At 44.0% G+C, this 13,070-nt stretch overlaps 1 protein-coding gene across 1 annotated transcript; it reads left to right on the top strand.

Moving 5' to 3' along the window:
• The first annotated feature begins 709 nt into the window (after positions 1–709).
• nup107 (nucleoporin 107) lies at positions 710–12,616 on the top strand. Its single transcript, XM_004083231.5, has 26 exons — positions 710–849; positions 2,537–2,616; positions 2,716–2,811; positions 2,881–2,975; positions 3,054–3,189; positions 3,450–3,553; positions 3,627–3,742; positions 3,810–3,858; positions 3,961–4,032; positions 4,644–4,732; positions 4,812–4,887; positions 4,954–5,067; positions 6,339–6,429; positions 7,063–7,142; positions 7,222–7,281; positions 7,350–7,495; positions 8,656–8,704; positions 8,782–8,851; positions 8,925–9,040; positions 9,112–9,408; positions 10,222–10,324; positions 10,395–10,555; positions 10,631–10,756; positions 11,904–12,017; positions 12,194–12,361; positions 12,442–12,616. The coding sequence occupies exons 1-26, from the start codon at positions 842–844 to the stop codon at positions 12,547–12,549; spliced, it is 2,724 nt and encodes a 907-aa protein (XP_004083279.1). The 5' UTR covers positions 710–841; the 3' UTR covers positions 12,550–12,616.
• The last annotated feature ends 454 nt before the right edge of the window (positions 12,617–13,070 follow it).

The raw sequence follows: 13,070 nt of genomic DNA, 5'->3' as shown, positions 1-13,070 counted from the left end.
CATAAAGTGTATCTTAATGTATAAAAATATTTTTCAACATGTTTTTTTAAACGGAATTTTCAAATAATACACAATCTTTGAAATCAGACGTATTGAAACATTTTCCTTCCTGACATTACAATGTTCACTCTTGTTAAAAAAGACCCTTTTTTCTAAAAACTTCCTGTTTATTTAATATCAAAATTAGGCACAACTTTAAAGTCATTTAAAAAAAATGCAGGACAACTATTTGATTTGATTTAGATCAAATGCATCATATCATATGGTTAATGTGTTCTTTGTCATTCTGTTCTCTGGATGGAAGTTCAAATAACATCAGCTATTAAAATACAAGTTTAAACAGTTTGGAGTGTTTAAGAAAACCTTTTGTAACATAAAATCTGTACAACACACAAGGAACTCTGTCTTTCAGCAGCTGAACAGGCCAAAGAAATGAATGACTGAATAATCACTTAAAATGTAAATATGACACAATTACACAAATGTGAACTTTTTTAATCAAATAGTGGATCTGAATATCTATTTAACTAAATGAATAAATCTAAAAAACACAAAAAGGCAAATTGATACACAAAATTACAAATAATAGGATTACTGAAAGAAAAGTGAAAATTAAAAGATATGTATATGCTTAATTAATATTTAAATTAATATTTATATTGTCTTTTTTATTTCGTCCTCTCAAAAATAGATGTAATCTAATGGTGAACTCTAGGGGGCAGCAGTCAGCTGACAGGCCTGACAGATTTACCTTAAATTCAAAGGCAGATTCGTGAGAAGAGGCGAAGAAGTAAAAGACCAGAGAAGAAGAAAACATATCGGAGCGGGAATCGGCTCCAGCATGGACTGGTAAAACATTTTAAATTTTTGTGTCATTAATGTGACCAGCTGTGAAACACTGATACGTTCACATTTGTACGGTTCGATCGGTCAGTTTTTGCGTTTTTGTTGTCTCCGGGAAACGTTACAAGAGTCAGATTAGCAAACGATGCTAGCATCAAGCTAATCAGTCAGCTGAATGTCATGACGTCTGTTTAGTCAAAAATAATGAATGATAGGTTTAAAGACCCACTTAGGTTAAATTCTGATCTATTTTCAAAGCGTTCCCAGTGTTTTTATTTTTTTGATTGTGCTGTTTTTTTAGCCAAAAGACAAACACTTGTCGTTCTTGGACACAGTTATACTAGTAGTAGTATGTTCTTCTGCAGAGCGGCAGGAGTTAATTAAACTCCCTCAACTCAGGTGTACTAATGATTAGTACACCTGAGTTACACCTAACCCCACCCCCTTCCCGTCACCCATATTTGAGATCTCTCAGTTGTACAGTTTTGATCCAGATTCCAGCTCAGACGTGGAAAACAAAAACGTTCATGGATCAATTTTTGTCGGCAAATGGATTAAATTCAATTCAATTCAATTTTAAGGGGAAAACTCCCATAAAAACGGATTCCGGAAAAACGAAGAAACCTCAGGGGTGTCCACATGAAGGAGGGATCCTCCCCCAGGACGGACAGGCGATTTACCAGAACTCTTAGAGAAGAATTTACTTATCTAAATCTACAACTACACATTTAAAGTCCAGCAGACGAGCTTCATCCAGCCGTGGTTGGGGGGACAGTCAAAGGCGCGAGTCGAGTCAGAGGCAGGATCCACAGCCAGGTGTAGGAGCAGGAGCAAAGGCGAGGTAGACGGTCAGCAATTGGAGCACGGATGATCCAACTGGAGTCTGGAAGCACTCCCACTCCCCAGGAGGGGAGAGGAAAAGAGTGACAATACATGAATCACACTGCACCAAACAGAGGCATGGAGAACTAAATGATGAATAATGATCAAGAATAGAGGAGAGGAAGGGTAGAAGTAGAAGAGAAAAGAGGACAGAACCCCAGTGCACCATAGTTACCCCAGCTTCAACTTCTAGCAGCCTTTTAAAAGAAAGTTATTAAGTTTAATTTAAACAAATTAACATTAAGTTAAATAATCTCTGAATACTAACTAGTCTGACAATAAGCCTGTCCAAAGAGGAATGTTTTAAGTCTAACTTTGACTGTAGAAACTGAGTCGGCCTCTCTTCCATGAGCTGGGAGTTTATTCCATAAGACAGGGGCTTGGTGGCTAAACGCTCTACCTCCAACCGTACTTTTACTAATTCTAGGAACCACAAGCAGTCCTGCGTTTTGCGAACGAAGTGTTCTGATTGGGTGGTAAGGAACTATGAGATCTTTGATTTAGGACGGGGCCATTCCATGTAAGGCCTTATAGGTTAACAGGAGGATCTTGAACTTGATTCTATAATCAACTGGGAGCCAATGGAGCGAAACCAACACAGGAGTGATGTGATCTCTTGCATTCTCTTGCATTGGATGCATCAGAATGGAACTTGTGGCCCCAAACGGCATATTTGCTACATGATATTTATTATCTTTTTCATTTGGCGCTTTTTCGTCTGTTCCTGATTCACATTGAAATGAAACTAGGAGAAAATTGGCTTTTCAAGTAAGATAATGTATGTTTCTGTTTTGATCTCTCTGACCTCCAGGGGTCAGAATGAGCTTCCGTCTCCGGTGGTTCGAGAGGAGGAGGTGACGGTCGCAGCCAGGAGGAGGAAGAAAGTGGCTTGTATCCTCCAGCTTCAGTAGCTGTGTGTGTTTCTGTGCGTCTGTGTGTACAGTTATATGTCGGGACAGTTTCTTTGTTTCTCCTGACTCTTGGCCTCAGTCCCGTCACCCAGTGGTGGCAGCCCCATCGCTTCTGCTGCAACACCAGCCCGCCCCCACCTGATCAACACTCCTGCCTCGTTGTTCAGGCAGGCCGGTGAGATGCTCACATTCATGTCAGATCTGAGGCTTTGAGCTATTCCTACCTCATGTCTCTGCCTCTCAGTCACCCCCAGGGTTCCAGCCACTTCTTCTCTTTTGGTTCCTGGAGGTCGAACGCCTCGATTCATGCACACGCCCAGAAACGCGCTCAGCAGTCTGGTGAGACCCTGATTAATGTGCAGGGACAGCCGGGATCAGCTGCAGTCTGTAACTCAAACCCGTCCATTGCGTATCTAGAATTTGGACGACAGCGATTGGACCAACAGCTTTTACACCTCGCCCGTGTCTGGACTGGAGAACACCAGCTTCTTCAAAGACGATGCTGCCAACCTGAGCTCAGCCCTGCTCAAGGAGGACGATCCAGGAGATGCAGGTGAGGAAAACAAACCACTTTCATGCCTTCACATCACACGCCAATCGGGTGTCAAATTCGCTGCTCGAAGCTTGTCCTAAAATGTGTTTTTAAACCTGATGTGAAATTATGATGTGATGACAGTAAAAGACTGAATAATTGATGAGAAACGAAAAAGCCTCATTGTTGTTTGAGCAGCATCTCCAGGTACATTTCCCTCTAAAGAAGAAAGCGTATCATTTTTTAATAACCAACCTCTCCTGACTTTGCTTTCTCTGCAGCAGCTGCAAGTCTTTTCCCAGAATTCCTTGCCTCCTTTCTGAAGCACTCTTCCTCTGCGGTGTTTGACCTGTTGGAGGATTATCAGAGCCTCTGCCAGGAGAAGGTAGAGTAGAGCGATGCCTTTGAGCAGATCAGGTTCTGGACGTCACGCTGAGCGGCTCTGCGTCATGTTTTAGGTGAACGTTCTCCAGTCTGTGGTTCTGAGAGCCGGTCAGAACAGTAAAACAGCAGGAGTCCGCTGGCTGCTGCAGCAGGAGAACTGTACCTGGAGACTCATCGCCTCGCTTTACAGGTACCTGCCACTGCACCACAGCTCCTTTCCCCGTTTCATTTGACTCATCTACCGTCTGGTTCTGCAGGGACCGGGTCCAGCTGGCGCTGGAAGATGACATGATGGCAGATATGGCTGTGAGTGATGAAACCCAAACAGACAGAGGATTTCCTCTTAAAGCTCAGTCTCCGGATCAGAACCCGGCCCTGAGGTGAACTGTTCTGGGTTTGTGCCTCCAGGTTCCCGGTGAGAGCGAGAAGGTGGTGGTGGAGCAGCTGTTCCAGCGCGATGCCGCCATACGACAGGGTCAGGTGAGGAGTTCTGCTCTTTGGACCTGAGCGTCTGGTTCTGCTGTGCTGATCTGGTTCTGTGGGTTTTACCTCCACAATCCCTAATCGGTTTAGAGTCAAAAAGTCTGCATTCATATAAGCCAATATAAGAAATTCTTAAGACGATCAATGGACTTCTATAAACTAAATGCTGCTGTTTTTATTATGATCTTATGACTAGAAGCAGACTTTCCTAATCTCTGTGTGGTTCTCTCCAAAATAAAATCTCTTTTTAAAAGAACAGTGTTTTAAAAATCTCTAAATGAAAATCTGCTCATTGCATGTGTGCCACATGCCATGAGGACAAAGTTAAGCTGCATCTGCTACTTTATATTACACAATGAAACTTTTAACTGTTATAGTTTATTTTAGCAACATTTCTATCTTTTTCAGCCTAATTATGTCCAGACTCTAAATCCGCATGAAACCCAAAAACCTTAAGGAATATTTGTTGTACATATCAACATTTAGGTGTTCTAAGGATATTTAGGATTAAACACACTCAATAATCTTCTCTTGTGCTGTTGTTGTCTGAAACGCTTCTTTAAATAAAGGTGAATGTGTTTGAACTTTGCGTTTCTGCTGTGATGCAGCTGGTTGTTGATTGGCTGGAGAGCATCGCCAAAGATCAGATCGGAGAGTTTTCAGATAATATTGAATATTACGCCAAAAACGTGTGTTGGTGAGTCCGTCGCCGCCTCACATTTTTTTTGCCACGCCCCGTTATGTGTATGTGTTCAAGTGTAATAACCATGTCACAGGGAGAACACGCTCCATGCTCTCAAGATGAGGAGGAAGAGCGGCGGCGCCTTCACTGTTCCTCTCGTCACTGAGCTGGTGAGTCAGAAACAAACCCAAAAGCATTTATCATTTTTTAAAATATATTGATGTTTTTCCGCCCAGGATCCAGATGCTCCTCTGCGACAGCAGCGCCCCCTAGCAGACCTGGACAGAGAAGATGACGCTCGACTGCTGAAGAACCTGTTTTCTCTGATCAGAGCGGGGATGACTGAGGAGGTACAGTGAGTCCAGGGATGGAGCCACACCTGACCCACAGCTGACTTCTGTGGTTTTTCACATGTTTCGACGTCCATCGAAACGTGAAAAAACACACACGTCTCTGATAACAGAAGTAGGGCTGTAGCTATCGATTCTTTTTGTAATCAATTAATCTAGCACTTAATCGATCGATTAATCGAGTAATCGGATAAAACGATTTGTGTGTGTTTTTGAACAACCAAAACAAATAATGCATAACAAAAATGATGTGGTTGTAACATGAACAAGCATTTGTTTTTAAAGATCCGCTCTGATGCAAATGTTACTTTGGTGTTTTTAAGTTGGTCTTGAGAAATAGCGGTGCTAGAACATTTTGTATGGGGGGGGGGACAGAAGACTTTGAAAGGGTGGTACAACACCAAAGTGGAAGGCCATTAAAAATAAAAGAATCAGAAAAACATATTTGATCATTATCATTGTTTATATTTCGTGTATAAAAAATGCTTTTGTTATTTTTGCAATGCTTAAAGAAGCCTCGCAGTCCGCCGAAAGGCGAGCTACCGCCTGTCCCAGCCCCTGCCTCTCGGCGCCCCCTCGATGCTCTTAGCTGAGTGTCCCGCGGGGTCCGAAGCGTTTACTTTGAAAAGTGTTCAAAGCAGGCCCGGTCGCCTGAATGCCGCAGCTAGGGGCTCTCGCCGCCCGCCGAGGCGGCCCGCGCTGGTCGCCGCGGAGGGGGTGCGGAGCGGCTGACACCGCCACTCGCTCGCTGCCGGTGGCACGCGCGGGTCCGGCGCCTAGAGGCATCGGGGTTCCAGCGGTCGCGCAGATGTCTTCTGTTCAGATGCTGAATCATGGAAGATGTGCTGTTGTGGTATGCCAGCTCTATTTTGCAGTAGAGACACTGCACCTTGTTCTCTTCTTTATTAAGTGTGTAATGATCCCACACTTTAGACCATTTCTGCCGTTTATTTATAGATCTATTCTCCGCCATCGCGCCAACTAAATTCAAAAGGTCGGTGTGAATAAACGGTCCGTGTGACACCATCAAATCCCTGCGCCGCGCGTATAGTGCGCGTCAGGAATTTAACAAGGCTTCGAGGCAGAGATTTTGTCTCGAGGAATTTTTGTAATCGAGTAACTCGAGAAATCGTTTCAGCCCTAAACAGAAGAACCTAGGAAGTCATCTAATGATACAGACACTATGAACTTTATTCAACCTGATCCACAGCTTTTACGCTGGAATAGGGTGATGAGAAATGCTAACAATGTGTGCGTTTGTGTGTGTGTAGGCTCAGAGGTTGTGTAAACGCTGTGGTCAGGCCTGGAGAGCGGCCACGCTGGAAGGCTGGAAGCTCTACCACGACCCCAACATGACTTCAGGTATCCTCACAGGAGTTAAAAATAACCCAGCATACACTAAATATGCCATGTGGTCTTCTCTATTCTTTTGTTTAACAATTCTAGATGTTTTGAGGCTGAAAAACTCCTCACTTCACACTGTTGACACTAATAAACACACTCTGTTGTCTATTAAACTCTCAAAGTTAAAAAAGAAAATAAATCCAGGATTGTAGAAAAGATCTGATCGAAGATTTGGGTAGATTTGACAAATAAAACACAATCTGTACAGGAGACACGGGATGTACAGATTAAAATCACACAGAATTGCAGTTAAAGAATCTGCTACACCGCAAAAGGTGAAACATGATTTAGGCACGGATAAAAGTGAAATTTGATAGAAACATGATTCTATTGATTCGAATGCTGACGGATTTTAAGAATCCTAAACGTTTCCTGTTTTGAAGCAAGTTTGTTTCAAAAAGCCACGCCCACTTTGTCACGTCATCAGGTGGATTTTCAATTTGCTTCCGTTTGTTACTTTATTTGCAGTTTTATGAACTAAATGGCTGTCATCTCATTGAAACAGCAGCTCCGCCGTCGTCTCATGCAGAAAGATTAGCTCCTGTCCTCCTGTGTTTGTTCTGAAGACGACGGTCTGTCTTCTCCCTGCAGGCGGGTCGGAGCTGCAGCCCGTGGAGGGAAACCCACAGAGGGGGGTCTGGAAGGCGTGCTGCTGGAGGCTGGCTGAGGAGGTCGGCATCAGGAAGAAACCGGCTCCTGACGTGACAGGAAAGCAGAGAAGCTTTAAATATGCTGCCGTTTGTGTTTCAGGAGCAGCTGAACCGATATGAGCGAGCCATCTACGCCAGCCTGAGCGGGAACCTCAGACCGGTGCGTGAACCAGTGGGTGGGGTTTGGTCGCTCTGATTCTGAGTCTTTAAGTCTTTGTTTTTTGTCAGCTTCTGGCTGTGTGCGAGTCGTGGGAGGACTGCGTTTGGGCGTACTTCAGAGTGACGGTGGACTCGCTGGTGGAGAAGGACCTGCTGTCGTCGGGCATGGCCCACCAGGAGGTGGAGACGCTCCCGCGGGAATATCTGGAGGCCAAGTATGAATCCTCCAGGGCTGGAACGAGTATCCGGATACTCACGATCTGATCCACTAAAAACAAGTACAAATATTTCTGGCGTCCGAGATGCTGAATTGTAATCTTTATAAATAAAATATAGTAAAATTAACTTCAAAGAATATAGTAATGGCTGTAAACTGCTGAATAACGCTGAACTTTAGGTATATAAACTAAACAAACCAAATGCACTGCTGTCACAGGAAGTAAATGCATCTTCAGTGAAGGTTATTTTTTTCAAAGTAAAAGTATCAAAGTGTTTTTGGAGATTAAAAAAAACAAAAAAAAAACAACAAGACTGAAGTTCGGTTTAGTGAAATAAGTTTAAAAAAATTAAAAAAAAAACATTTTTTTCTTGCTAAATTGCAATGGAAACACTTTTTTTTTAAATTAAAATAGTCATTTGATCAACATTTAAATTCCACTGACGGCCATGGTTGCTGCACAGCGGGCGCCACCAGACGTCCCACAGATCCCCTGGAAAACCACCAACCACCATTTCCCAAAATGACTTCATCCGTAGCCCCTCCCACGTGTAAGGAGCTCGCCGCTCCATGGCCTGAAGAAGACGCCGACGTCTCCTTTGGTAGATGATGATGAGCGCTAGAGCAGAAATGTGAAAGTATCTGCTGTCAATCAAAGGATTGTTCACATCCATGTTTTTGAACGACTTATCGTGTGACTTGGTTTGTGTTTATTCACATAATTATGATTTAATGAAAAAAGTGTTATTGTGAAATTGTGTTTTTCCAACATTTTCAGAATTTTAAAAACACAGCTAATGAAGCTAATGTTTTGTTTGCTGCTGAAGTCAACCAGGAAGTTGACGCAAAACAGTTGAGTGGGAGATTGAATTAAGGGATAAAAAACATTTCTTTCTTTCTAAATCGTTGAACTTTTATTTGTTTTGTTGATTGTGATCTGCCTTTCTAAATACAGGTTTCAATGACGGCGATTAAAATACATATTAGTGCAAAAAACGTACACATTAAAACCATTCAGACCTAATCTATGAAACGGTAAGAATCGTCCCTGTGAACGGTTGACCTTCACATCGCCCAAGTGTCAATCAACAGTCATAGAAGTGAAGCAGGTGAATGTGGTGAAACCCCTCCTGTCATTTACTGTCCTTCTGTCTTCAGCTGGACCATGGAAAAGGTGTTTGAGGAGCTCCAAGCTTCAGAATCAAAGGTCAGACTCTGTTCAAATGACCATTAAGTGAAACCTTGAAGATCATAATCCGTTTTCTCTTTCTTCTGTGGGATTAGAGGGTCCTGGATGAGACTAAAGAACACTACCACGTCATCCAGAAGTTCATCATTCTAGAAGACCTGGACGGTAAGGCCGCCGCCCCTCTGGACCTGATGATGCTACGGATGATGTTAGCTTAGTCTGCTTCTGTCTCCATCAGGTCTTTTGGAGGAGTTTTCCGATTGGCTGACGGCCTCAAAGCCCCTCCCCTTCCACCTGCTGCGTTTCATGACTCACCTGGTGCTGTTTTTCCGCTCTCTGGGTTTGGCTTTGAAGGTAAACTTGTCGGCGTCTTTCTAAGTCGTTTCTAGTGGCGTCGTTGAGATGACCTCACCTGTGTTTGTCAGGAGGAGGTGTGCGTTGACGTGCTGAAGGCGTACGTCTCCCTCCTCATCCGGGACCAGCACAACGACCTGGTGGCGAGCTACGTGGGCCAGCTTCCCGCCGAGCTTGCCACCGCTCAGTACGCCGCTTTCTTAGAGACGGTCACGCAGCCGGAGCTGCGGCCGCAATGCCTGCAGCTCGCCAGGGAGGCGGGGTTGGACGTCTCCGCCATAACCAAGCTGGTGGTGGAAACGGTCCGAGAACACGATGAGACGGAGTTCACGCATCACAGTCAGGCGCTGGAAACTGGAACCACGAAGGTAGAAACGCACAAAAATGAACACAAAATAAAAAATATGTTCTTAGTTTTTTTATTATTTTCAATATTACCAGATTGTTTTAGCAATTCTTCTGTTTTTACTGTGCCTTTGAGGGAAAAATCTCACCCCCAGCACCTTATGCAAGGTAATTATTGACATGTTTAAGGCCCGCCCCCAATAATGACATCACGCTGGGAGAATCCATTTTTTTTTAAAAAGCAGACATTTTTACATTTTCGCAGAATATGGAAAACGTTTGCTCAAACGATCTACACAGAATTCCACTGACATACCGGCACAGCCACAGCTGAAGTTTCTGACCTCGGCGAGAGGCCGCCATCTTGAATTATCCATAAAAATGGCCTTTTCGTACCAGCTAGAAATCTAAACTTCCCATGGAGATTTCTGTATGCGGCCTCACGACTCCAAGCGTCGCTGGGAAGCTACTTGAGGGGAAAATGCACATTTTTAATCAGAATGTTGTGAAGAAGTAATAGGCGAATCGTTCCTATGGAATATGACATTCGATATGATCATATTAGGAATGTGGCTGTGGTTAACAGAAAACCTCAGTGGCCAAGAAAATCCAAAAGTTTAGTTTTTTCAGATTCTTCTAAAAACTACAGAGTTGTGCCGCCCAGAGGCAACCAGAAAATAAGTGTTGCTATGGAGATAAAACCAAAAGAAAAGCCGCCACAAATCCATTCTGGTAAATAACTGATTAGACATCAGAAACTCAAAGGTCATCATTAATCTCTGAGGTTAAAACTGCCCAACATAAAAAGCTCCAAATGTGAATCTGCTCTCTGATAGGAGGACCAAAAGAAGATTGACGTCATCGATTGGCTGCTGTTTGACCCCGCCCACCGCGCTGAGGCCCTTAAGCAGTCCAACGCCATCATGAGGAAGTTTCTGGGTAACTTTATTAAATCTTGACGCCCCGTCACATGGATTCCCGCCTTTTGAGGCCGCTTCCTGCCTTTCAGCTCTGCAGAAACACGATGCAGCCAAAGCCGTGTTCTCCAAGGTCCCAGAAGACTCAATGAGGGAGATTTACTCCCAGTGGACGGGGGTTGGTCAGACCACGCCTTTACCCGCCGAGGGCGAGAACGCCGTCAGGGAGCACCTGTGCATCAGAGCCTACCTGGTCTGTCATGCCTGCAGAAGACCTCTTTGTGTATTTGTGTTAGGCAGACCAACAGGATGTGATTGTTTCTGACAGGAAGCCCACGAGGCCTTCACTGACTGGTTCAGCCACAGCAGCTCTCCACCCCAGAAGCCGGTGCCCGCCCCCGAGGTCAAGTTCACGGAAAGAGTGGCCAATGAGATGAAGGAGAAGGAGTACCAGGTATGCAATAACCGGTACACGTTTCTGTATCAACCTGGAGAATCACAGACTTCATGAAAGGGTTTTCATGGAGGTTCTGAGTCCTGAAACGGTCTGAGGAGACCGTCAATTGAACGAATGCAGAGAAAAACCTCTCATATTTTTGTGAATGTGTTTATGTAGATTCGCTCACAAACTGTTCTGGAGGTGGTTCCCAGTAAAAGGTTCTTTTAGAAGTTTTCCTGAAGATTTTTCCACCCGCTGACGTTTCAGAGGCACCATGGTGTGATGCATTGAAGAGGCAGATTGTTGTCAATTTGCTGATTTTAAGCATAGAGGAAGGTTAACAGGTTGTGTTGTTTAATGTCTGGAGTGTCATGTTATATATTTCTGCTGTTTTGTTGAGAATAAATGAACAAAAACTCTGTAAAGCAGGAAAACACCGACGCAGTTTACAGTGTAACCACTAGGTGGCTCACTATCCAGTCTGCATTCGCTTCTGTGTAAATCTGACTGTTGTTCTCCTAAGGTAAAGTAGGCTACGTTTCACAAACTTTATCATTTAAACGTTAGTAAAAAAGGCAAAAAATCTATACCCACATCAGATATGTATACGTTATGTTGGTTTAATGTCTTAAACTTTTCTTCTAGTGTTTAAAGAACGTGGTATCTTTTTTTAATTGAAAGATTTTTAATGAAAGCTTTAAGAGTTATTTCCGATATTTACTCTTATTTCAACGTTACCCAAAAACTGTTTATTAATAACTGGGTTTTTAAAATAAAAAAATAAACGAACACCTATGCGTGCTCAAAGGTTTGGTTACTAAATAAAGAACTGGACCCCATAAATCAGGTTAATCCTAGGATTATTAGCAGAGGATCAGATTAGGTGGAGCGTTTGATCCGGTTCGGTTGTTCCGCATCGGTTTTCTCTCCTGACCTGATCTGACTTTTGCACAAAGCTGCCCATAAAAGCTGCTGGTTGTGGTTGGGATGGATGTTCTGTCTTAGGTCACTGCAACAACCCCGTCTTTCTCAGCGATGCCTCTGGCTGCTGGGCATCTGTGGAAAAATGATCAGAGCTGGGGTGGATTTCTGTTCCAACCCTGACAAACATTGACTAAAAGTTCTAACCATCCTTTTGTGTGTGTGTGGGGGTGGATGTCAGGACGCCCTGAGCGTCTGGTCCTGTCGCCTAGACAACCTGACTGAAGACGTGAAGGAGAGGATCTACAACGTTCTGCTGTTCGTAGACGGAGGATGGATGGTCGACGACAGACAGGTGCCCGAAGCATTTCTTCTGAATCACACATTTGAGAAAGTTTTGGTCAAAGTTTGTGTTTTTTAATTCACATTTTGGAGCCAAATGAAGCTGCAAACATCTGAGTGCAGGGAGAACATTAGGATGAAAATGTACTTTAGTTACTGTCTGGTGGTAAAAATGACATTTGTTTGCAGGAGTTGGAGGAAGACGCGGAGCGAAGCCACCAAATGGCAGCGCTGCGTTCTCTGTGTCTGCCTCGCCTCATCTTCCTGCTCCTCAGCGTCCTGCAGAGCTCCTCCAGACACCAGGAGGCGCTGCGACTGGCGGACATCATCTCATCCGACCAGCACCGCCTCTACCAGGTAAGCGGGTCTTCCTCTTCAGCCGCTCTGGGGAGCCGTCTGTCTGCTGGTTCTGATCTCCATGAGTGTTTGCGGTTCAGGTTTTCTCCAAAGAAGAGCTGCGCAGGTTCCTGCAGAAGCTGCGGGAGTCGTCTCTGGCTCTGTTGGACCGCGGACTCGACCCGCTGGGCTACGAACTCAAGTCCTGAACTGAGAAGACTCGCATGTGTTTTTGTGTCTCTGATGTTTTTTGAAAAATAAAAATCTTGTTCAAGATATGTTGTGCATAGTGAACGGAACGACAAAAAAGACATTTTGAAATCCATAAAGCAAAACGCACGTCGGGATTATCCAAAGGAAGTTTTGAAATTATTATGGGATGGCCACAGGACCTACAGCTTTGATGGCAACTTGTGGCAAAGTGTGAAATGTGGCTTTTTTTCCACAATACAGGGGGAAAAAAATTATTTCAGTGATTCTTATGAAATTTCCCCAACAGGCCACTAGGTTAAACCTACAACCTCAACGGAAGTTCCACTGACCTTTGACCTTGGGAAGAGGCTGCCATCTCGAGTTCTCAAAGAGAAAATCACCTTCAGTAAACTCCTTTCAATCTTTTGCCTTCTAACTCCTCGGCAGTTTAGTGTGGAGCTACTTGGGGGAAAAAACATGTTGGTTTTAAAGTTTGTAGATTTTCAGCGGCATGTTTTTGTGGCGTGTTTGGAATATT

The sequence above is a fragment of the Oryzias latipes genome, chromosome 23 (assembly GCF_053564925.1).
Source record: "Oryzias latipes strain Hd-rR chromosome 23, Olatipes_Hd-rR_3.1".
Classification (NCBI taxonomy): domain Eukaryota; kingdom Metazoa; phylum Chordata; class Actinopteri; order Beloniformes; family Adrianichthyidae; genus Oryzias; species Oryzias latipes.
This window is presented reverse-complemented; position numbering and strand designations above follow the sequence as displayed.